Source organism: Passer montanus, unplaced genomic scaffold (assembly GCF_014805655.1).
Source record: "Passer montanus isolate IOZ18808 unplaced genomic scaffold, ASM1480565v1 scaffold10, whole genome shotgun sequence".
Taxonomy (NCBI): domain Eukaryota; kingdom Metazoa; phylum Chordata; class Aves; order Passeriformes; family Passeridae; genus Passer; species Passer montanus.
The window spans coordinates 37,035,355-37,060,426 of NW_024356505.1; the positions used below are offsets into that span (position 1 = coordinate 37,035,355).

Sequence of the window (25,072 nt, forward strand, 5' to 3'; positions counted from 1 at the left end):
GCACCCACCACCTCTCTGGGACACCTCACAGGCTGCTGACCCAGAGTAGCTCAGGATGGGGGAGCCTGGCGCCAGCAGGGCCAGCATGGAGACAGATTTTATTTACAGAAGACAGATTTTATTTACTATAATGTTAATAACATAGAAAAGGGAAAACATGACCAAGTAGCAAAGGTTTTCTGCCCCAGGGCTGGGAAGGAAGAGGAAAAAGACAACATGTCTGAATAAATGTAGCTCTTGCACTGAGGCTTTGTGGATCAATGTGCAGGTAACCTGCAAATGTATTCACTGAGAGGGCAGAGGAACAAAGGTAGAACAGGCAGTAGGGTGGAAAACAGCATGAAAATGTAGGATTATCTTGTAGCACTGTGCTTTTCTTACAAATGGCAGTAATTAAAAACCAGTGGAATAAACAAGAGGCCAAATGGAAGTAATTCGACTTCAACAGACCTTGACATTAAAGGAAGCCAGCCCATTCCCTCACAATTGTAAAGAAAGAGGTTACATTCTGGTAAAAGAGGATTGCTTACGTGATGCAGTAAAGTTTGAAGGTTAAATGCGGCATGTATAGTTTAACTTTGGGCCCTGACATAATTATTCACTAATAAATTCTTTTTCTCATTAAAAAATAATTAATACAATTGATGTACTAACCTTTGCCACAATGCTGGTTTCATCTACTACACAAAACAATGCTACAAAACATTTCTATCACTATAAGCAATACTCAGTATCAGATGTGACTTTGTTTTTTCTTTACATTCATCTTAATAGTCACCTAGTAACTTCTTCCCACAATTTCTTAGGGATTCTCTCAAATACAACTCCACTTCTTTTCCTTAACAATGATCATAAAAACCACTGAAATCACATTTCAACCATTAGGCAAGAAAAATCAGCAAATGCACAAATAAAAAATAAGTATTTGTGTGAAATGTAGAGAAGGGCAATAGACAATAAATTATATCAATTGTCCTTTTTATTAAGCATGCAGAGATGAGAATTATGCATCTTTCAATTATATATGATATGCAAGACTAGCTGCAAATCTCTATATGATGCTTTCCAGAAGTGTGAGATAAACTGAGCTTGCAGAATTATAACAAAAGCTGGAGTTCAATCTCACATTATCCATCACTGCATAGCCCATTGTATCACCAGTGAATTGCTTCTCCTTGACAATACATGAAGTTGAAACCCAAGTCATTTTCTGCTTTACTGATCCAACTGCAAGAGAGCTGTGAAATTCAGCTACGTGTCATAGAAAATACTTACAATTTTTTTGTTTTCTATTAATATTGTTGAACTGTTGGTTTTGACATTCCTCAGAATCACTGTGCCATTCTGGTTTCTATAAATGAATTCATTATCTGCAAGGAGGAAAACAAAAGGTCATTAAGGAAATCTGAAATTGTGTTTGTGTGGAACCTAATTATGGACTTAAAACCAAAAGTACCGCTGGGAACTTCTTTCTGAAGAACTCACATTATTTTTTAACACAGCCATTGCTAAAAGTGGCTTTGAGGACAGCCATAAAATGATGTGGTTGGTGTTTGTCGCGTTTGTTGTGCCACAATTTCCCTTAGGTGAATGCAAGAGTGACCTGGTTTGAATGTACATACACAGCTTGCTATATAGTTAGTGTAGAAAACAAGGTCAAAAAACCCCATTCTTTGTGATTAAAGGTTTCTGACTTCCACAGTCTCTGTAGGAGTTTAATAAGCCTGGAAAGTCTCTGAAAGTGAAAGGCAAATGACCCCCTAACAAAGGAGATTCTGGAACCTAATATTGTGCTCCAACTCTGACATTTATTCTGCAGAATTATACCAGTAGGGAAAACACACAGAGAAATCACCATTTTCATATGAAACAAAGCAAATCAGCTTGTCTCTGGGCACTTTGGGACTACTCAAGCTCTCAAGACAGGTGGACAAGAAGAAAAATACTGGAGACAGTGTCCAGCTCTCAAAGCACACAACCTGCCCGACAGAAAGGCTGGGCAGACAACTGAAAGGGACTCCAAATGAGGGTTAGGTAGCAGGTCAAAAGTTCAGGATGAAAAGCATTACAACAATAAAGGGATGTCATAAACTGAAGTTCAGGTCTGATCAGTGCTTACGTGCACTGCCCTGCAGATAAAACATAAAACCTAAGTCCCAAGCACTCTGCCATTAAAGGAATCAGCAGTTTTTCTTGGCATAGGACTAGGGCTATGGTTTATTTGCAACTTGGCTAAACTGAGAACTGATGTATCCTACCAAACCTCTGCTTCCAGTTTCAGTTAGGGAAACAATTCCTCACCACCTCCCCATTATGTTGGCTCCCCCAGGAATGTCACATGATGCAGCTGGAGCTAGAGACATGTGGGTGGTTTAACATTACCCATGGGGTGTCCTGGGATGAGTCAAAGGTGAGTTTAAATCCTTTAGGGTAGGTACAAGCACAAATCCAGCTCACTGTAACTGCAGAGGTGTGCACTGCCCAGCTGGGGTGACCTGCTAAAGGGAGCACTGGGTCTGGAGACTTGGTTCTTTCAAAACCTGGGTGTACAGACCTAGCATACTCCTTATCCATGTTCCAGTCTTTTTTTTCCAACCTGATGATAATATTCCTCATCACAGTCACTAACCAGCTTTATGAAATGCTCTGAAGGTGCAGATGAAAATCTTCTATGCTCTACTTATTGCTGTCAATATATATATAAAAAATCTCCTCCTCCATATCACAGATTTACACAGATAAGCGGACAAATAAGAAATCTTCTCTGAGATTGGGATGGATCAGATTCTTGAAAGGCAAATGTTTGCTGCAATACAGTTGATCTTCTCAAAACCACAAGGTTTTAGAGACTTAAGATTCTCAGAGTCCAAATCAGAGCCCTTTAGACTCATAGGCAAAGTTCTCAAAGCATAACTCTTCTTTAAATTATGGAATAAATTTTATTAGCAATATCTGTCTTGAATTAAAAAAAAAGAAGGATCAGAATTAGATTGACTTGCATTTATCTTTTAAGTATTCCTTCATGTGACTGAACAAACTAAGAAACTTAAACTTGAGAAGAACTGATTGAACAGAACTAGGACAGAAGTCAAAAAAGTCATAAGCAGTATGGAGAAGGTAAATAAGGGATGTTTATTCCCTGCCTTTTCCAAAATAAATACTGGAAAGCACCAGGTGACACCAGCCAGTGTCAGGTTCAACACAAATAAAAGGGATTATTCTTCATGCTGAAGGCAAACAAACTGTGGAAATCACAGTCCCAGAACAGAGCAGGTGCCAGGGCTGCAGGTGGATCCAAACAAGAATTAGAAAAATGGAAGAAAATCCATCAAAGATTATATGTCTTGAAGGGGAATGCTTTTCAGGAAGCCCATGAACTAGCCCTTGGGAGGGACTAAAGGAATATCCTGAATCCTCAACTTGAGAGATTTGCCTGCTTTTTAGAGTCTTCCCTAAGTATTTGCCCTTGTCCTGGGCCATATGCCAGGAGAGACAATTCCTGGGGTCTGATCCAGCACTAACTTATTTACAACTCCAACTTCCAGATTCTGTGACCAGATCCTTAAGAAAAGTGTTTATGCCAACAATTTAGGAAGTAGGGCAATAAAAGACTGAATGCTTTGTACATACCTGGTCTTTATATACTCAGGCCACAAAGTCTGAATAATTATTTGTTATAAGAGGAAAGTATGCAGCCTAAATTTTTATTTTCCAGAAATATTTCAGGCATTGCAGAAAAAAAAAACCAGGACAATTTAAACTGAGAGACAGACTATTACCTAATTATCAGACATGCTGAAAAATATTGCTGCTTTAATAATCACCTTCTGTCAACAACACAGAATGCTTTCCAATTACACACTAAGTTCCAGAGAGGAAAAAAATCATGTTTTAAGCATGGCCAGCAAAACATTTGGATAATTGTAAGGCTCTCAGGATATTTCCTAATTACAGAAAAGAAAAGAGCAATGAAATTCAGCTCCAAGTTCAGAACACAGGTAAAGGAGCCTATTAATCTAATGAGTCTGTGAAGCTGTTTCTTGAACACTTCAGGAACTGATGGAATTCACATTGCTGCCCATAATGACATTGCTACCAAATTTTATTGCTCCTTATGCTCCAAAAAGCCCCATAACATTTTAATAAACTATGAACCTTCAAGATTACATAAAAGTTGCTCCATGGTTGGAAGCAGGAGATAACAGACTTTCCCATTATTTGTTAAACCGTAACAAGTTTAAAATCAGGTGCTAATCTGCCACATGTACTTTTAGAATGCATTAAAAAAAAAGAATAAATGAAGCAGTGCTGATTTGTTAGGGCTCTAAATCTTGCCATTATATTCAATACCAGCCATCAACACACTGTCTGAGTTAATGAACAGAAAATTGGTCTGCTTAAGAGAAGAACAAATTGATCTGCATTATACTCCAAACAAAACACTGAGAGGTTTAGCTGGGTCTTAGTCCTCAAAAGATGAATAATATTCCTGGACTTCTGTTTTGAAATGTGTGATTTGTTCCAGTGCAAGAGCATTTATTTAAATGGGACACACCTCAATCAAAGCCAGAAAGCAATGCAGTGGCCTCTGTCTGTAATGAATTCTGTCCAGCAAGCTGATGAGAATTTGCAGCCTGATTTATAGTTGTCACCAGAGCTGATAAAGGTCATCACTGAATCTCATTTTTTATATGTGCCTTTCTTTGGGGCTAGTGTTCAGTATAAATGATGCCAAAAAATGTAATTTTCAGGCATGCAGCCATTTGTTCCATTTCTTCAATCTTTATTGGATTTTTTCTGTCTGTTCTTCACCAAAGAAGTCATAGATGTCCCATCCCTGGAGGTGTTCAAGGCCAAGTTGGTTGGAGCGTCGAGCAATTTGGTTTACTGAAAGGTGCCCAGTGGGGCTGGAACTGGGTGAGTTTTAAGGTTTCTTCAACCCAAACCTCTCTCTGATCCTATGGTTCAATAGTAAAATTCACTTTTCCAACTCCTCACCCCTGATTCAACTTCCAGGAAATTGTCTGGGTGGTAGATCTCATTTTCTGACTGTGAATGTAGACACAGGTATGTAGTCACACTTGGAAAAAAGTAACTGATTGCAAAAAACAATGATTACCAGAAATAATGGATAAGTCTTGGGGGTCTACAGAGACAGTGAGAGGAACAGGAAGGCCTGGGGAGAAACTGCTAAGCAGAACAGGTGAAATAATAAACCCCATCTGCTTCTCTATCTTGAATTCAATCAGAAAATGCACAGGCAGAGAAAACAGACCCAAGGAGAGGGAGCTTGTGTCCCCTGAAGTCACTGAGCCCTCACCAGGAGCAGTATAGACAGACTGGGCACCAGACAAAACAGCTCACCACCGTGGACTAGAGGGTTTGGGACAACCTCACTTCTAGCAGGACTAAGTTTGAGTGCTGGCAGTGCAAAGAATTTGAAGGAACTAAATCAATTGACAGGAACACAGCATCGGTGCCCAAAAATTTAGTGCAGTAAAGCTTCTCTCAAGTCCACATTACCAGAGAGCAGAGACTGGTTTATAAGATACTAGCAGGACCATGCCTGTGAGGGAAACTTTTATTATTTGTCAGAGATTATGGAAAGCAGAAAGCAAAACTGAGCAATAAAATATGAAAAAAAACAACCCACTATTTAAATCTAGAGCTAAAAAATATTTTAATGAAATTGTAATTTTCTACCATTTTATTAGCTGATGAATGAAAAGTAGACAATGAAGTTCTCATGCAGCTAGTCAGCAGCAAGAGACAGTGAAAGAGAGAAGGTAGAGTCAGAATTGTTAGGGCCACTCCAGTCTTTTAGATCAACGGATTTGTGGAAAAGGCAAGTTCTTAAGTCCTGATCAACAGACATGAAAGATAACTGAATGAATCTCAGTATGATGAAAGGCAGCATCGAGGGAATTATCATTTTCAATCCCTAAGATTAAGGAAGATTGGTGAATAAAGGAAATTTAAGTCCTGAAGTTGTTCTAAGCCGTTTCAGATAAATGAGCCTCCAGATACCAGCAGGTTGGCAAACATTTTACCCTGTGTCAGGAGAGCAGAGAGCAGGTCCTGTGGGACCTTGTGTGTCCCCTCCCGAGGGACAGAGGTCACATTGCCCAGGCCACGTGCAGGGATGCTGGGATGGAGCTCTGCACTGGCACAGCAAATGTCACAGGGCCACCACGAGACCACTGGCACCCTTCTGTCCTTCCTCATGGGGGAAAAAAGAGAAGTTGTTTTGGGGTTTTTAATGACCCAAAGCAGTCAGATCTTTGGTGTTTTGTCTTACACCCGAAGGAGTCTTGCAGGGGCCCAGCGTGGTGCACAGCATCACTCAGCCCTTGGCCAGGCTGAGCTCACCTCACTGAGGTGACAGCAACACCTGAACCAGCCAAGGGCTTCTTGGAGTCCTCCCAGGCTGGTATTGGTCACACCTGGAGAACATTCACCATCTAACAAGATAACAGGCAGGAAGATTGCAAGGGTAGGAAAGATGTTTCTTCAGACAATTGGTATTTTCAGTAAGATGTAGTACAGTTGTATTCCTTTGGAAAGATACATTGGGATCAGGCAGTGGAGTTAAATTTGTAGGGTTCCCCGACGAAGGAAGAAAATTATGAATTTGACTCCTGTTCTTAGAAGACTAATTTATTATCTTATGATCTACATTATATTAAAGAATGTTAAAATAAACCTATACTAAATTATACTAAAGAATACAGAAAGGATACTGACAGAAGGCTAAAAGATAATAATGAAAACTCGTGACTCTCTCCAGAGTCGGACACAGCTTGGCCGTCATTGGCTAATAAGTAAAAACAATTCATATGAAACTAATGAAACAATCACCTGTTGGTAAACAATGTCTAAACCACATCCAAAGCAGCAAAACACAGGAGAAGCAAATCAGATAATCATTGTTTCTGAAATTCCCTCCCCATGGCAGAAGCAAAGACTGTTTTGCTACTGAGCTGCTTCCCAGAGATAAAATGCAGGGAAGGTTTCCCAGCCCCTGTCCTCTGGTTCCTGCAGTAGGCTGGGAGAACAGAAAGTGGGAGGCAAGGATCATGAATAGGAAAGAGCAGCAAAACCCCATTTCCATGCTCACAGTTTTTTCGTGCCTAAGGAGATGAAGGATCTCCTTCATCTCTTTAGGGGTTGGACCTGTAGACTTTGACACTGGTAATTTTTCACAGCTCCTGCCACCACCCTGCCTATGTTTCAATGCACCTACCCCAATCAGTAACTCCTTCTGCCTTGCTACTTTGCCTGGCAAAAATAAATAAGAATTTCTACTGTATTTGCAGGGTGCCCCAACGTTGGAAGGAATGATGAATCTGACTCCATGTCCCCAGAAGGCCAATTTATTACTTTATGATACTATTTATATTAAAGAATACTATACTAAACTATACTAAAGAATACAGAAAGGATACAGAATGCTAAAAGATAATAATGAAAAATGCTGACTCTCTCCAGAGTCTTGACACAGCTTGGCCCTCATTGGTCATTGAGTGAAAACAACTCACAGCAGAAACCAATGAAACAATCCGCTGTGGGTAAACAATCTCCAAACACATTCCACATGAGCAAAACACAGGAGAAGCAAATGAGATAATTATTTCTTTTCTGAGGCTTCTCAGCATCCCAGGAGAAAAATCCTGGGCAAAAGGATTTTTTAGAGAATGTGAATGTGACAAATTTCTTCGATTTTGTGATGCTGATACAAGGAGCAACAAGGGACAAAGAACAGCTTGCCTTTAACAACATTGTTACAGCTTTTAATTCCAGGAGACAACTGGAATCCATTTTTAGCTTTCTGCCATTATGGGTCATTATCCTTTTACTGTTCCCAGCACTTTTCCCCACATGAAAGGCTGAAAGAAAAACTTCTTTAAATAGGTGATTTACTGTAATCTAGCTAAATACTGTATAACACATTGAATTGGTATATTAAGTAAGTACAACAAGATAGAATGTGCTTTATTATGCAAGAAGTGGTTTTAATTGCTCGTCATCTCAATGCAGTTGCACTTGGTGTACCAATATAGTGTTTTTACAGTAGCACCAGTAAAATAAAACACAATTATATCTCAGGAAAATTCCCACATCAATGTGCATCTCTAGCAGGCTTGTAAATTAACTTGTCAAAACCTCCAAGAAGACCTAGTCTTGGGAAAACTTAAAACAATAAAAATCAGCAATTCTGGTCTGTTTCTATTTTTTATCTAATCCCAACTCTTTCAATATTCAAGCAAAAAAAAATATAGCTCAGAATCAAGCTTGAAATACAGACAGAGCACACCTTTGAAATTTTGGTCCTAAATTTGAAACCAGGTAAAATTCTGTTCCTGCCTCATTTGTGAGGATGAACTCCTCCTCAAGGAGCCCAAATCTGGGAATTCTGTGGGCTCAGATCACGACTCAGTGGCACAGGCATGAAAAGCTGAAATGCATGTGAGAAACTGAGAACTTGTTTCAACTTCAAATTACTTCCTTCCCAAATTCTCTGCTTTTATAACACTTGGAGGGGGGAAAGAGAGACACTACAATTAGGCAAATTGAGAACTGAATGAGACATTTGCTGGACTAAATCCATTTTTATTCCATCCAGGACAAACCATCTTGATTACAAAACTGCTGCAAAACCCTAACAACAGCAGTGCAACCTCACACCTTGTTGCTTGCTGCCCTCAATTTATCTTTCTAATGCCTGGGGGGAGGAGGGGAGTGCACCACACTGAGATGCCTTTGGTGTATTCCAGAGCTGAGAAATCTCCCTCAAAAATTCTCTGCCACCTCACTCTCCTGTTCAGCTGTGCCATGTGCTCTTCAAATGCTGGATGTTCTGGGAGGAGAAGTGATGACCCCTGGGTTACTGGACAGCTGGAGACAGCAGATTACACTCATCCCTTTGATTCCCTGCTGGAAACATTTCACATTCAACACAGGCCAGAAGCAATTTAACCCCAGACAACTATTTTCCCAGAAAATGGTCCTTAATGCTTTTATTCACACCCTACATATTTTTCACAGTTTCATCATGCAACTGAAGAGAAAAAAAAATAAAGTGCAGACAACAGGTAACAGGAATCAGCTTATCCCAGCTCCATGAAGTGACTGGGGTGGATGCAGAGCTCCAAAATACGCAATGGCACGAATTTCACTGGGAATATAAAAATTCCAGGGCTTTTTCCACTGTAGTTTCTAGCTCAGATGAGAACCCAAGTTATCACTTGTGGTTGGTGGCACCCAGCTTGGGTGTTCCATGCAGGGACACTTGCTCCAAGCCCTCCCTGGCTGTGTCCCAGGCCACTGCAGCATCACTCAGTGACCTCTCTGTTTTCTGACAAATGCACCAGGTCTTTTCTGCCTCATTTGGTTGGGTTTCACACAGGGGAGTGCATAATTCAAAGTGTTGCACCTAAATGTAATAATCCACTTGACACTGAGGAAAAAAAGGAATCCATGAATAAATTTTCATTAAAATGTGACCCCACAGCTCGCTTACTTAATTTCTCTGTTCATTCCCTTGCCTCCTTCTCTTTGCCCCTAAACAAATTGCACTTGTTAATGGCCACGATGGGTAGAAAGAACATATAAAGTGGTTTTTCTTGCTTTTCATTATTGTTATCATGGGAAGATTACTTAAATTTCAGTGCAGACTGAGTGAGACTGCTGTATGTTAACAAGCAGATATGCTTTGTGTGCAGCTGCGGGTAAAGTTTTAATTATCTTTGTGTGCAACAAAAAGTCTCTCTTATGTCAGCCTGTCATTTCAGATGTGTCTGGTGAGGTATGATTGTGATGAAGCCTGTGTGAGGAGTCTGTCAGAGTCATGGCCATCACCCTGACCTCAGGCTTTTGAAAATCAAGGTAGACAAGAGATGAAATCCAAGACCCCAAGACACATTTTGGTTGCCAGTGCACGATTTCTGGTTTTGGAGTGGTCACAAGAGGGCACCCTGCTACAGATCCAATGGAAACACTTTCAACACTTGCAAAGAACCATTAATAATAATTAGATTCTATGCTGGGCAGGAGGCTGGTGTCCTGAGTGAGATGGCACTGAGGGAAGGAAATGGCACCTGAGTGAGAACAGTGTTCCTGCACCCAGGTGCAAGGGAGCCACTAATGGACAAACACTTGTAAAATGTAAAATCCCATCATTTTTAAACCAACCATGAGGGAATGAAAAAGAAATCATGTCAGCTAAGCAGGGTGGTGAGGCAATAGAAGAGGCTGCCTTGCCCAGAGAACTGTGGGTGCCCCATCCCTGGAAGTGTTCAAGGTTGGGTTGGATGGAGCTCTGAGGAACTTGGTTCAGTGAATATGTCCCTGCCCATGACAGGGGATTGGAAATGGATGATCTTTCAGTTCCCCTCCAACCCAAACAATTCTGTGATTCCATGATGAGTGAGGAGCTTTTCCTTAGCATGGCACATTGGTTTGGTTTGCCTGCAGTTGCTGGGTCAGCTCCTACACAGAGTCCTCACCAAACCCCAGAAAAGATTCCTGAAATCCTTATTTTACTTTTTCTTGCTCCTTTTCCTTTCTCTGCCATGGAACCAACATCATCCACCTGTTACTGCCTTTGTTCTGTGGTTTTGAAGCACCAGCAGTTGCTAAGCAGACAGCTGTGCTGACACTGGTCAGGAGCAAAAGGGCTGATGTGAACACCTGGTTTAAGTGCAATGGGTGAAAAATAGTTACACCAAAAGAATGACTGCTCCTTCCTTCCAATTCTCATCAACCATCTGTCCAATAATACCTTCTCAATGGGTTAAGAACTTTCAGCAGATGAGATTAAATCCAAAGAATGCCCTTATTTAATGAAAAGAGCTTAACTTCTTAATATTTTTCTTTATTTTCTATCCTTACACAATTTCTTTATAACTCAGGGCAAAACTTTTTATTGTGCATTTCCATGTTTCTGTCATGGTCTTCATCTTTGTCTGGACCATTTCTGTTCCCATTACAATCTATCTTTTTTGGATGGAGCACTCCAAGCTCACTGCAGTGATCAAGGTGATGATGTCCCTCAAACTGGACAAAAACAGGCTGTTTTCAGTACTTTTCTCTCCAGAGTATAGCTCAATATTGTTTCTCCTAAAAAAGTTGATTGCAAGAGAAAATTGATTACGCTCTCAGTTTCCTACCCTAGAAGAAGGAAAGCAAATACAAATTATAGAATTCTAATAATCCCTCTCCTGTTTTCTTATTCATAGTCTTCTGGCTTGATAGTTCAGCTATATTAACCATTCTGTGTCAATTAGGAAAAAAAACCCCAGGAATATTATAATTATTGGCATCTATTTTTAAAAATATCTTCCTTTGTGAGGCATCAAAACTAGAAAATACATTAAGGACATGCTTTTATGTTAAAGGTTAATTTGGTTAAGGCTATATCTTATGCTGCTGCTGTGTTTGGTATCAGCTTCAAGGCAAAAGGTAACGGCAAACTCTTACAAATGCTGCCCCTGAAATGGGCAGACTTGGAAGAAAGAAAATATGAAACACATGGAATAAACAAACAAATAAATAAACAAATAGATAGATAAATAAATAAATAATTAATTAAAAATATATACACATATACATATATAAATATATATATATATATATGGCGTGGTTTAAGATATTTTTTACATCACATTTCATAGCCTGCTCCCCCTGGGAAGGAGAACAAGGAAGGAAAAGATACCTCCAAATGATTAGTGAGCATTTTGGCTTATGCACGAGTATTCCAAGCAATTTGTCTTGTAAAAATGAGTCAGCCCACCAGCTGAAGCAGCAGCAGACAGTGGAAGCTGCTGCACATGGCCCAGCACATGTGCATTAACCCCTCTGAGGGGCCATGGCCAGCCCAGCCCCTGGCCCCACGCCCTGCTGGTGCTGCCAGAGGCTGAGCATCCAGAGCCAGCTGCAGGAGCAGGCCTGGGCACGGGCTCCTCTCCACCAGGAAATGGGAAAATTGACTGCTGAGCAGAGAATAAGTGTTTATTAGGGTGGTAACAAATTAGAGTACTGGAAAAAGGCTCTGGACTCTGTCCGAGGAGAATTGGTGGATTTTAGGTGTTTGTCCAAGTTTTGATGGTTCTTCTAAGTCTGCCTGAAGACACCACGTTACTTGTCAAGGCCAAGACTCCCAGCCAGACCCTGGAATGGTTTACTCTTCATACATGACCACATAACTACAATAAGACCACAATCTCTCTGAACTGCTGGATTCACCAGCATTCATTGTGGAGTCAATTTTTATAGAGTCAAGTGCATGCCAATAGAATAATAATTTATCTAATAGATCCAGACTTTTGCCCATTATGGAGGAAATGCTTCTGAACTGATACATTTTTAACTTTTCTTGGTTTCAACTCTGGCTTCTTACTAGACTTTGTATACATTTTTTTTTTTCACCCTTCCCTGGAAAGCCAAAATGCTTTGAAGATGATTACCCAGATTTTACCAGTTTTTTATGAAACCCAAGCATTGGAAGACAGGTATAAGCCTTCAAAAGAACCTGATATTTTAAAAACATATTTTCAAATGCAATTAAATAGATTTTTCTCCTTTTACCTCCAGATAAGTTTAACACTTGAATGATCATTTAGAAATAATTATAATACTATGTCTGAGTACTAAAAATGTTTTCATTTTATATTACATCTTTTTTGAACCAAAGTAGATTATTTTTGTGTGCTACCTGTCCCCAGAGGCTAGGACTTTGTCAAGTAGCAAAATGAAATCATACCAAGCAGATTTTGCATGCTGGGGACCTGGATCACACCAATTTATGACTTCATAATTACTTTGTGTGGCATGATTTGGTATAGGGACCTAAAGGTTTTAACTGTAGCACACAACAAAATCATCTGGCTTTTCTTTAAGGTCAAACAAATTATACTACATCCATCCATTTGTCTTCAAGTATCATGAAACTCAAATAATTTAAACATTTTTGAGAAGTTAACCCAGATACTTCTGTGCACTCCTTGTGTGTAGTTCCCACCCCATCCTGTCTAAAATTGTACACTAGAGGTGGAAAACATTTGTCCAAAGTCCTGGTCTAAGGATGACCAAGCAAAGCAAATAGAAACCAGCTCCCAAGAACCCTTCCTCTTGCAACAGGCCTTAGGTCAGTGAAACTCTGATGAGAGAAATGCTGGATGCAAGAGGCTCTGGAGGGAGCTTGGAAAGTGCCTTAGAAGAGAAAGATATTTTGGGCAACTAAACAGAAAATATACAAGAGGAACTGAGGATTCTCTGAGATAAAAAGTGGGGAGGTTCATTGCCCTCTTGCTCATCCTTGTGCACACACATCTCGCCTCCCACGGAAACAGGATTTTGGGCTGGGCAAACCCTGGGTCTCCTGTGCTCTTAATTGAATTTCCACTGATGTGAGGTTTTAAAGTATAATTACATTCCCTTGATCAATGATAATTATCTCATTATAAATTTTTTTTAATGAATTATATAAGTCTAGGACTATTTCTTGTTAAAAAAAAAGGAAAGTGCTTTTCATACATTCAACATCTTAATCCAGTCAGGAGATCCAAGCTCACTGGGGACTTTTTCTTAGATAAGTAAATCTTTGCCTGCTAAATTTTCAGTTACAAAGACTTGATATAAAGTTTAATCACCAGAAATACAGTATTTCCTGTCTTCAAATTATTTAATTATGGTGTCTCAGCATGTATTTATTTAATGTTCATTAAAAGGAGCAAGTGTAATACATACTACTCTAATTACTACTTGGTAAGCATTTTGTGATCAACCAGTGTCCAAGAGCAGTGGAGCAAGGAAATGTTCTTTGCACCAAGGAAAAATCTCCAAGAAGCAATCAAAGTTGAGCAGGGCAGCATGAAAACAACAAAATTGGCTTGATTAAAATATTTTAAAAAAAAAGTTTAAAAAGTAAGCAAATTGCATCCTAGAGAACAAAAGCTTCCCAGGGATGGGTTGTATTTAAAGACAAACATTTCTGGAGATCACTACTGAAGGCATCAGCAGTGTGTAGTAATTTGGATCAGTGGCTTAACAAGAGGTCTGAACACCCCAAAGAGTTCTCCTTTCTCCATCACCCCTTACAGTCCTCACTTGAATGTTCTTTTTGCTCAGCATATCCTGCAATTATGCACCTCATTTGTTCCATCTGTGCTTTCCTGGGTGCTTGTCTCTTAAGTGCTTCTTTCCTAAAATGTTTCCATCCTTAAATCACTCTGACTGTTAGGAAAACCTTCAGCAGGTTCATACAAACTCTCTTTCCTGACCTTCTTTTCCCACAGTTCAAAACTGAACCTCTTTTCTATCCACTCACATCTTCTAAGCAGTGCTGGATCCAAGCAAAATAAAATTTCTTACTCTCTCCAAAAGCAATTCTCCTCATGGTGAAACACTGCCAAGCTCCTGGGGAAGGGACACCATCACCCTCTGCTGTGCCCAGCTTGCTCCATCACCCAGGAGCAGAGCACAGCTCCTGTTGCTCTCCCTCCTCTTGCCTGTGTTGCATTCCTCTGAAGAGCCAAAGAGAAAAACCCAGCAACTTTATTTTAGTACAAATTCAACCAGCAGGAATGCAATTATGGCCATCCTTTTAAAGGCTTATCACAGACAATTTTTGTACCTGCAGTGTCCCCTTCCCCAAGGGCTGGGCACAGCTGGGAGCTCACCCTCACCTGGTTCACAGGTGTCAGCTGGGGAAGATCATCTCTTGGTGCCACACTTCTTGTATCTATTCACATGGATTTTATAACTAACACCCACTGAGAGAACACCTAATCCCTGTCCCAGTTAAACCCCTGAAAAACCAGTGCCTTTCCTTCAGCTCTGAGAGCAGCAGAGTTTTGATTTGAAGCTGCTTTGAACAGGATGAAAAAAAACCCCAGTCCTTTTTCTGACTGGATTTGAACTGTTCAGCACACAGGCAGGACTGTGCATGTGGTTCTGTGTCTGTGGTTCAGAAACACCTCTGTTGTGAGCCACATTTATCAAACTCCCCCCAGATCCTACTGCTCCCCGTGGCAGCATTTCCTTCCCACTTCCATCCCTGCTGTTCTCCTTTGTCTATTTATTAATTTATTTATTTTTTAATCAAAAGGCTCCGCACTGTACATCCACTGTCATTGCAGTATGTCTGCCTGGCTGGCAGGTAAAAGGACCCAGCACTGAATTTATCAGCTTTGCCTTCACCACCAGGAAATGAGCCTAGAAATGTTGCAGTGCACCTTAGAGCAACATGCTCTAAGGGAAGGAGCAAAGAGGGCAGCTTCTACATAATTCCCAGGGATTTCTACCTCAGATATACAAACAAATTTAGCACACAAAGGAGCCCAAATTGTTCTAGTTTTCACACACCTTTTACAACTTCAAACTATTCCCTGAAGCTGCTTCTCTCTGGCAGACACAGTCTCGACAGGAGGCATTGCCTTTCTTCTGAGCTACTTTGAGGAAAAGCACTAATTTTAGTGGAGTAGGGCTTGAAATGGAAATGGGGAATCTGTTTTTGTTAATGGCTATAGAAAGTCTAAAAAAGCCTGCAAGGCCAACATGTGAGAGTGGGATGCTGGCTGTTAGGGGAAAGTCTACTTTTAACTCTGTTTTAAGAAAAAAAAATGGTGGCAACAGAATTAGTCAGTTATGGGCAGTAGGTGTTAAAAGAACCTAGACAAGAAGAATTTAAGTCCAAGGAATCCTTCTGCCTCTTCCAATCATCTTTGACTCATTAAATGTTCTCTTTGATACTGCCACAGCAGCTGAATGTATTTTCCAGCTCTTCATCATAGGCCACTAAGCCACTTCTCAGCAGTACTCACTTCCAGACTCATGTTCACTCTTCACACAACTCCAGCTCCTCCTCCACCTGGGACACCCCCAAGATCCTTCCTGCTTGCCTGGGCTTCTCTGAGTGACTGTGCAGCACCACATTGTTCATACCCTCCTCATCACTGATTCCTTGCCTCTCGGTTCTCCCAGGTGACCTTCATGCCTCAGCCCTGTCCCTGTCCCAGACTCTTCACTCATCCTGGCAAGATGCAGAGACATAACACATAGGAAGCTATGGCACTGAGTCCTGGGGCCACTTTTTAATGCATGTGAGTTTTTAGATGTTCTCTAACCAAAGCCATATGTTGGTACCTCAGGAGGACATTTGACTCAGAGGCTCAACAGCAGTCATGATGGGCAAGGGAATGATTAGAGTTCAGCAGGCTTTGGAGAAATTAGGTTACCTATAGAGGCATCTAGATATAAGGTTAGGCTCTTATGGAAATCTTGTCATCCTCAAGACATAAAACTTCTCTAAAACAGCACACACAAAAACCCTATTTGACCATTACTGTGTTACTTCTGCTTTTCCAGGGTGCGATGTTTTTCCCAAACATGACTTTATGCAACACATTTCTCCTTCTAAATTCAGAAGCTGCTGTAAACACCAAAGAATTATTTTCTCAATCCAAAAGCAGCACATGTGTCCCACCAGCACTCCAGCACTGAAGAGTGCACTGAGGCACTGCCCAATGCTTGCCACCACACTCCTCCCCAGCTTGCTCCTGCGGACTGTATTAATTTTTGAAAGAGCCAAATTGATTTCCCATTTCATTCTCTCTAGCAGTAATGAACGAAGCAGCTACATGGCAGGAATGCTCTCCCCCATGGCCTATTATAGTCTCTTAAAAATCCATTAATTCCCAAGTTTCCTGTCTTTAGTGAACAGGTTTCTGTCACTGCTGAACTCGGGCATCTGCCCAGAAGTTGAAAGGCAGGAGTAGGACAAATTTTCTCCAGTACTCTCAGATCACAGAGCCACAGAAATCTCTGAAGAAGATGATCCAGGATGGTATCTAAAATCAAACTTATGGTTCAAATGGTTTAACATATTCCTCACTTCTTCCTCAATGTGGCAGTCATGGCAGAGCAAGACCTCTTACCTTCTCTGCCTTAGCAACACTTCATGAAGGCATTTAGAATAAGAATAGTGATCAACCAGCTCTGAAGTGCCTGGACACTTCCATTGGCACCAACACTACCCAAAAGTTAATTTAACAAACATCCACATCTTTATGAATCATAACAGAGGGTTTCTGAAGGCCATCCCTAGCTATGTTATACAAAAAGAGCTTTCTTAGTCCTTCCCCTGTATTTTCTTCTGGCCCACACAGCATTTTCCTTTAGTGAGGGTGTCTTTACCCTCAGCATAATGTCATCCTTATTGGCTGTGGGGTTCTTTGTAATGGGGCCTGGAGGTTCACTAAATCTGAGACACCACAAACCAATGTGCTGTGCACCAGAAATCTTGCTGTGTGTTTTAGAAAGTATTTAAAAACATTTAAACAGCCAAACCACTCAAAAATACTGCAGAAAGAGGCTGCCATGAGCTTGGATATGAGGTTTAAACTGAGAGTGGAGAAAGCTATCTTTGAACCATTAAGACCAGTAAACCCATTCATTTCAGTCTTTTAAACATGCATTTAAAACACAATGAAATGAACGAGCTAGTATTTCTAGTTAAAAAGGTGGGCAAATATTCTGATAGATTAACCCAGTTTTCTTCATTCCTTCACCATATTTACACTAAAAAAAAGACCTGTGAGCATTTTCTACTTTAAATTCATTTCACATAAGAGAGGAACTAGGATAGCATTGGGGATCAAGGATGCCTGCATGGAGAACTTCTTCCTAACACAGACCCCAAATGTGCACAGGACTGCAACATGCAGAGCCCAAGGAAGGCAGCTATGTCCCTTGGATGCCAAACAGAAAGATGAGGTTCCTTTCCTGCTGACAGCCCAGCCTTGCCAAGAGAAAGGCTCCTGCTGCCTTACAGCTTGGATGGTAGCTTGACCAAGCTGAGAGCTGCTCTCAGACAAAAGGTTGTAGGGATGTGGGAGTTGGCCTCTTCTCCCAAGTAACAAGTGATAGGACAAGAGGAAAGAGGAAATTACTTTGACTACTTTAGACTGCACATTAGGAAAAATTTGTTCACTGGTCAAACGCTGGAACTGGCTGCTCAGGGAAGTGGTGGAATCACCATCCTTGGAAGGGCTCAAAACCCATGTCAAGGTGGAGCTTAGGGACATGGTTTAGTGGTGGGCTTGGCAGTGCTGGGTTAATGGCTGGGCACAGAGGTCTTTTCCAACCTTAATGATTCTGTGAATATTTTTGGCCCATGGAGAAGCAGCGCAGAGAAACCTGCACTCCAGTCAACCTTGCTGTAGCTTCTAAGAGGGCAATTTAAGTCTAAAGAGCTGTCAAAGCAGCACCTTAGCACAAACCTCTTTCATAATGAAAAATATTAGCACTTACAAAGTTCTTAATATCTATGCAAAGCAACCTATAAATAATTCATTTACTCCACACACGCATCTGGATCATTTGAAATGCATCAGTGCTTTTATCAATACAGTGCAATGGATTTACACTGCAAAAAAAGAGGCTTGAGGGCATTTGGGCTATCTAAGTATTGTTGATCTGAGCATTATTACCAAAGGTAAACTGAAATAAATTACCTCAGTCACTACACTGTGGTTTTTTCAGCATGGTAAATAAAACCTATTAGTTCTAGGTCATTAAATTCAATATTAGGCTTTAAAAGAGCCCAGAAATTCTATGATGTTATTAGAGAAACATACAACAAAACATATGTGCTTCAGTATTACAGATAAAAGAATTACTTCATTATATTTAGATATTATTTATTAGTGTATTTTTCAAAGGGACTTTCGAGATAAAAACCCAGCTGCCATTCTCAGAGGAAAGCTGGGCACACCATGGTCCTGGCTCTCACTGAGTGGCAGGTTTCCAAATAACTGAGACATTTCTGAAAATGTCATTTGAAGCCTCTTGCTAATTTACTCATTATTCCTCTTCTCATAAGAATAAATATTATTTTTCCAATATTACAGGTGAAATGAGTGGGCAGGGACCTTAGAAAGAAGGGCTTGATTTTCACACTTTTTAAGTCCCTGTGACTCTAAACATGTCCTTTGCTGTCCTGTACCTCAGTGGTCCTCCCTGCTTGAATATATTGTGCTCTTCTAATTTTAACCTTTATTCTTCCCCTTTGGCTACAACCACTCTGCAAGGATTGCCTCCCCAGGTCTGGCCAGTGTTTAGCCCAAGGAAAATGCTCTCCTAATTAAAACCTCCAGTCACCTACCTACAGCCCAAAATCCTGACAAGAGCCACTGCTAAATACATTGTCTTGCAAGATGCCTACAGCAAGGCTGGAAAAATATCTTCTAAAGAGTAAGGACTGACACGTTGCACCCAATCCATTGCAATAAATTCTGTCAGGATATTAAAGACTGCTGTTTTTCTAACTAAAACAGCATCCAAGATCTTTCAAAGTGGGAAAAAATCTATTTGCCATTAAAATACAACAATTAGCATAAGTCTCCACAAGTGGCACATACAGCTCAGTCTCCACTGCTTTCTTTTACATGATGCTTCCTCTCCATAAGCAAGAAGTGCTCCCAGGATGTGGGGGTCAGACTGAGAGCTGGCAGGGATCACTGCAGCTCAAAAAGGTCACAAAACCAGAATGCATGACTCAACTTCGACTGCCTCCTCAGGTCAGGTCTAAATAATGACTATGAATTATTGTCTATAGAAGAAATCAGATGACCGAGCTTCTCTTCAGCACAAAAAGACAAAAAATTTCTTTATCCTGTTTTTTGCAGAACATTACAGGAACATTGCACCATCCCACTGAGCTTTTCAGAAACCTGAGCTAAACTGCTGCGTGAGAGAAATTACAGGAAAAGCCCAATAATTGCAAAGCCTAATTATAAGGTAATGTGGTGCTCATGAGCAGAACTGCTGAACAATTAGGGACTAGACTAACGAGTAGGCCACCTGTCAGCTGGGAGAGGGCTGAAAACAGGCTGGCACAGGACAATCCTGACGGGCTGTGGAGGGGGATATGGAAATACGGAGAGGTTAAACACTACATTGAAGATACACAGTATGAAGAGAGACACTGATTGGAGCTCACATGATTGCTAAGTGTATGGACAATATAATTGTAGTTGTACAGGAAAGGGAAGTTCAGTGCACAGTGTGAGACATGGAGGGATGAGGAGAGCAGTGCAGGAGGGGCGGGATGAATGGGGCTGGAACACAGCTCAGATTATTTCCACTTGGACTGCTGGATAAGGGGTGCCAATTAATCACCAGCAGAACCCCAAATTTCCTGTACTTAACTACTTTACACCTACTATAGTATAACACTCATGCTATGCTGTCCTGAAAAATGAAACCTTCACAGTAAAGCCAGCATTTACTCACACTACAGGGAAAACCTAACCAACAGCAGTTCCTGGAAGCGGATCTAGAAATAAACTCTGAAGCAGTCCATATTAGTCACAGAATCATAGAATCACAGAATGGCCTGGGTTAGAAGAGATTTAAAGCTCCTCCAGTTCCAATCCCCTCCCATGGTCAGGGACACCTTCCACTATCCCAGGTTGCTCCAAGCCCCATCCAGCCTGGCCTTGAACACTCCCAGGGATGGGGCACCCACAGCTTCTCTGGACAACCTGTTCCAGTGCCTCACCACCCTCACAGTAAAGAATTTATTCCCAATATCTAGTCTAAACCTGCTCTCAGTCAGTTTGAAGCCATTCCCCCTTGGCCTGTCACTATTGCTCTATGAATACATCACTCCTCTCTGGATTGCTCTGAACAGAGCCAAGGACAGCAGTGGTCAGGACAGCAGAAGACAGATGCTAATCAAACAAAGTGTTCTTTCCTCTCCCTAAACCAGGGGATAAAAATGCAAACTGAAATTTGAAATTATAGTGGCATCACAAAAATTGTAAAATGTTCAAATTTACAAAACATTACAAATTTGCCACCCCCCATTTTGTGCAAGTAAATTTAATTGCAATTCCAATTAAAAAAATGCAAATATATGCACAAATGAGCCACAAGTTCTGACTGAAAGCTGAGATAAACCCTGTAGTCTTTACACTGAAAGTGTATTTATCTCAGCTTTGAGACTGGTTCTTTTCTTTTTTCCTAGGTCCTTTAAAATCAATAGAATAGAATGACAAAAAGCTATTGATTAGAAATATGTTATTTTTCCAAATGCCTACTGAGAATCAAGAAAATACTAAAATATGAGCTCAACACATCAATTTGGTGGAACTTATTTTTAAGTGTGACCCTGAATATAAATATTCTATGTATTGAAACACTTGCTCTAAGACTCATTCTAGTTAAAGGAAAGACCTTCCTCATTCAGTGTTTGAATCAGCCCCTTGCTTACTGGGAAGAACACAGATATTTTACTGACTGAATTATTTTGGGAGCAAATCCCTCAGATGATTCAAATACTCCTAAACATGCAATGTGCTTCACCTCTGCCCACCAACCTCCTCTCTTCTACAATAATGTAGAGGGAAAGGAAGGAAACAGAGCTTTGATGAGCCAGGAGGACTGAATTTTGCAGAGCTCTGAATAACTGTGATATTTTCCTGTGTGATTAACAGGAGAGGAAAGGGAAGAAGGACACACGACAGCTACCCATTTATTTTATATTTATATGCTTCTATTTTAACTGTGTGGATCCCCACAAAGCATCAGCTAGGTTTGTGAGCAGCCATCCAATTTTAATATGCTGTTTTCAGATATGCACTTTTTTCTTTCGCTAGGGCATTCCAGCAATCTTGTTATACTAAGTTAATTAGTTTGGCTTTGGCATTTTTGGAGTCTTTCATTTGCATGCTGAAAAATAAGAAGCCAATAACAACACGTGCTTAGGAATCTGGCTACTGGTCTTTCATCTTAATCACAATTGCACCACTTAGCCAGCTAGAGAAAGTTATGAAAAATCCAACTACAATAGAAAAGCAATTTAAAAAATGGCTCTGGGTCCTTGGGTGAATGACATTGTAGATGAGCATCTTGCCCTTAAATGCCAAGTCATACTTGGGTAAATCTGCAAGGTATCTATTGACTTCATAAAATTCCTTTAAATGTATTAAAAACAGTGTCAGTGTTTGTTCATGTCAAAATAACAGAGTAAGTAATTTTAAAATTTCTGTGTATGTTTTCACAATATGTCTTTGTGTTTTGTCTCTTACATAAACAATATTTCAGTAATTTCAGAGGCAAGACACCACTGGAGTCATTAAGGGTACATGAAAGAGCAGAGGTGGATTTTAGAACACTCAAGATCAGAATCCTAATCTTAATAAAAGTTTATGTGACTTTCGTATTTGACCATAATTGAAAAAGCAAGGGAAATGCTGATTTTTCACAGCAGACTGCAGTTGTGGAAAGCAAGCCTGCTGACCACGTAAAGTGATACTCATCAGTGGGGGTTGCTATACCAACTCTATGGCAATACTTCATTCTCTGCAAAATACCTCCTGCAAAAGTTTAGTTAATTCATTATCATTCTCTCCACTATGCTCTATTTGCTATACTCAAGCAAATAAGGAAAACAGCAGTCAAGCTCTCAGTAAAACGCCTTTTCCTTCATTAGGGCCATTAGGATACCTGTGCTAAAAGGAAAAGGATTCTAGACAAAAACACCTGAACTGCAATGCAGCTCATATTTCCATTATCACCATTCCCAGCAAATGGTTGTGGGGAGCACCATTCCCACACAGCCTGGAAAAGATCTCCTGCACTCTGGCAGGTGTGTCTGTGAAGGTGTTTATTGCCTGCAACAGCTTCCCTCTCTGCTTGAGTGGGTGGCAGAACGTGCAGCTGGGGAATGTGTTAATTCAGCACCATCCTTTAACACTCTCTCTTTTCATTACAGGTATTAAAATTGTTCCCAATGGGCACAAGCAGACAAGGAAAGCTAAACAGAGGAAGGACTTGATCCAGTTCCCCATTAAATTCAAAAGAAAAGCTAATAACTTCCGTGATAATAAGAGCTGGACTAGAGCTCACATGAGTAGCACACCACAAATCATTTTATTCTCAACAAAGCTTGTTCTGACTGCAGCAATTTCTGGGGAGAGCTGGAATCTACATCCCCCAAAGTAGCTCCACTCCAGCAAATCCAATATGCATTAATTCAAGTATTATTTGGTTTTCCCCTGACTGGAAAATGTAAGGCAGCAGAGGATAAAAAGAGCACATGGTTTGTGTGCAAGCCCCAGCCCAGCTGCTGCTGGAGCACTGTTTGCCTGTTGTTAGCATTGCTTCACCTCTCTGCCAGGAAAAAAACAACCAGATTTGATGAGGGAATATAAACCTCCAGTCTTGTTTGTGGTAAAATAATCACTGATGGTGCTCCAACCATGTGCTACATCACTTACTAAGTTTTGGAAGCTCTTGGAGAAAAAGGTTGCTGTTTTCCATGGCTATCTATGAGCTCACTGGGCAGCCCTAGGTAAAAAGTTAGAACAGGGGTGTTTGCATGTTTAACAGGAGGGAAACTGGAATAGGAATTTGAAGGTTGAGAAGGGAATTTGAGGAATTCGAATTCTGGGCAAACAACTCTCACTGCTGGAGCTGGGAGTTGGACAAGATGATCTCCAGAGGTCCATTCCAACCCCAGCCAGACCTTGATCCTGTAATTTCAGGAGCAACATAAAGAACTGAAGGAATTATGGAATACACAAAAAATGCAATGGTCAGGGAGCAAGGATGCAAAGCAAAGATACTACAAAGTGCTCAAAACTCACCAGTTATCCATTTAGCCTCCGGGTCATGGATCTTAAAATCATCACTGAAGAGATCTTCCACCGTTATCTTCTTCTTCTGAGACAAGCTGTTATCTTCCACTGTAAAACATTCAAAAATAAACTGCCATTAATTCAGCTTTGAAATGTATCTGAAAGCACAGAAACCGTGAGGAGTGACATATCTCATTTGGATACAGTCCACATTAAACTTTGTGTCACACACAAATCCCTTCCCACTGTCAATGTTATTAAAGGAACACCTAATGGCTCACCAATAGAACCCTCCTTGCTGTATGTGCCTGGTCTTAACAGCTACAAAAAGACCAAAAAATGCTCCAAACCACACATTTGCAGACACAACATGATCAAAAAATAATCTAAGTCATGCGAACAGACATATAGGTGTCATAGTGATATATAGTGCTTACTATTCAGCTAAACCCTAAAATATTTCTGAAATTATGAACTACAATCAAAAAGTATTTAAAACACCCCATTTTTTAAAGCTTATATTTTTATTTCCTTAATTTTTTAACATAAAACCATAATTGGAAAGGTGCTTAACCTTCTAACTAAAGGGCTCATATAGATTACTTCAGAAATTCACAAAAGATATTCCATGGCAATCAGACATTTGATTTCAGAAATATTTTTGAAAAGTCTATGAGACATAACCCTTAATCTTTAGGTGTTCCATAGCTAGCCCATACTAATTTTAATTTTTAGTGAAAGGATATACAGTTTCATTTGTAAACATGGCAATATCAAAGCTGAAAGTTTTACAGAAAAACTAACAAATTTGAAAACCCAACAATTTTGATTAATATGTTCCCTTTTTCCTTTTCTGCCATCAACTGTAATATTTTTTTGTTTTGACAAGCAGTCACCCTCTATGAATAATTTGTTGTCAACATTCAATTTTTTGCTGAAATAATATTTTCATGGAAACTTTTCAGTCAGCTGTAAATACATTTGCTCTTTTAAAGAAAAGAGGAGGCACATTCTGAATATTTCCACAGCAGGAATGTGTGTTCCAGCATCTTTCCTCATGACAGTATCCTCATGCCTGAGGTTTATTGGCAGCTTGAGATATCTTTAATATTGTTTAGTGCTAAACTTACACTGAACACTTATGATAAGAGAAGTGGTAGCAGACCCTGAAGGTACTTATTTGTTGAAAAAAAAAGTCTTCTTTGCTGTACTAAATTGAAGCCCCTGAGCTACCTGAGATGACAGAAAAATACCTGTGAACAGTGTTTTGTTCCACTAAAAGGTGTTTCAGAACAAACTTTCACTTTTACCAAATTAAATTGTATTCTTCAATGTTCATATTTTTCCCTAGTCTGGCTGAGACCAACCACACTGTGGCTTCCAAATTCCAGAACCCATTATTACAAGTCCTCAGCCAAATACCTCTGTGT

General features: G+C 40.3%; 1 protein-coding gene across 4 annotated transcripts in view; it reads right to left on the reverse strand.

The window, feature by feature from the left end:
• The window catches only part of DPP6 (dipeptidyl peptidase like 6), a 537,867-nt gene that overhangs the window by 131,827 nt on the left and 380,968 nt on the right, over positions 1–25,072 (reverse strand). For all 4 annotated transcript variants that reach the window (XM_039712305.1, XM_039712329.1, XM_039712320.1 and 1 more), the window contains 2 exons: positions 23,652–23,750; positions 1,276–1,370 (listed from right to left, as the gene is read on the reverse strand). In XM_039712305.1, coding sequence (XP_039568239.1) covers positions 1,276–1,370; positions 23,652–23,750 — 194 coding nt within the window. The remainder of the gene's footprint in view (positions 1–1,275; positions 1,371–23,651; positions 23,751–25,072) is intronic.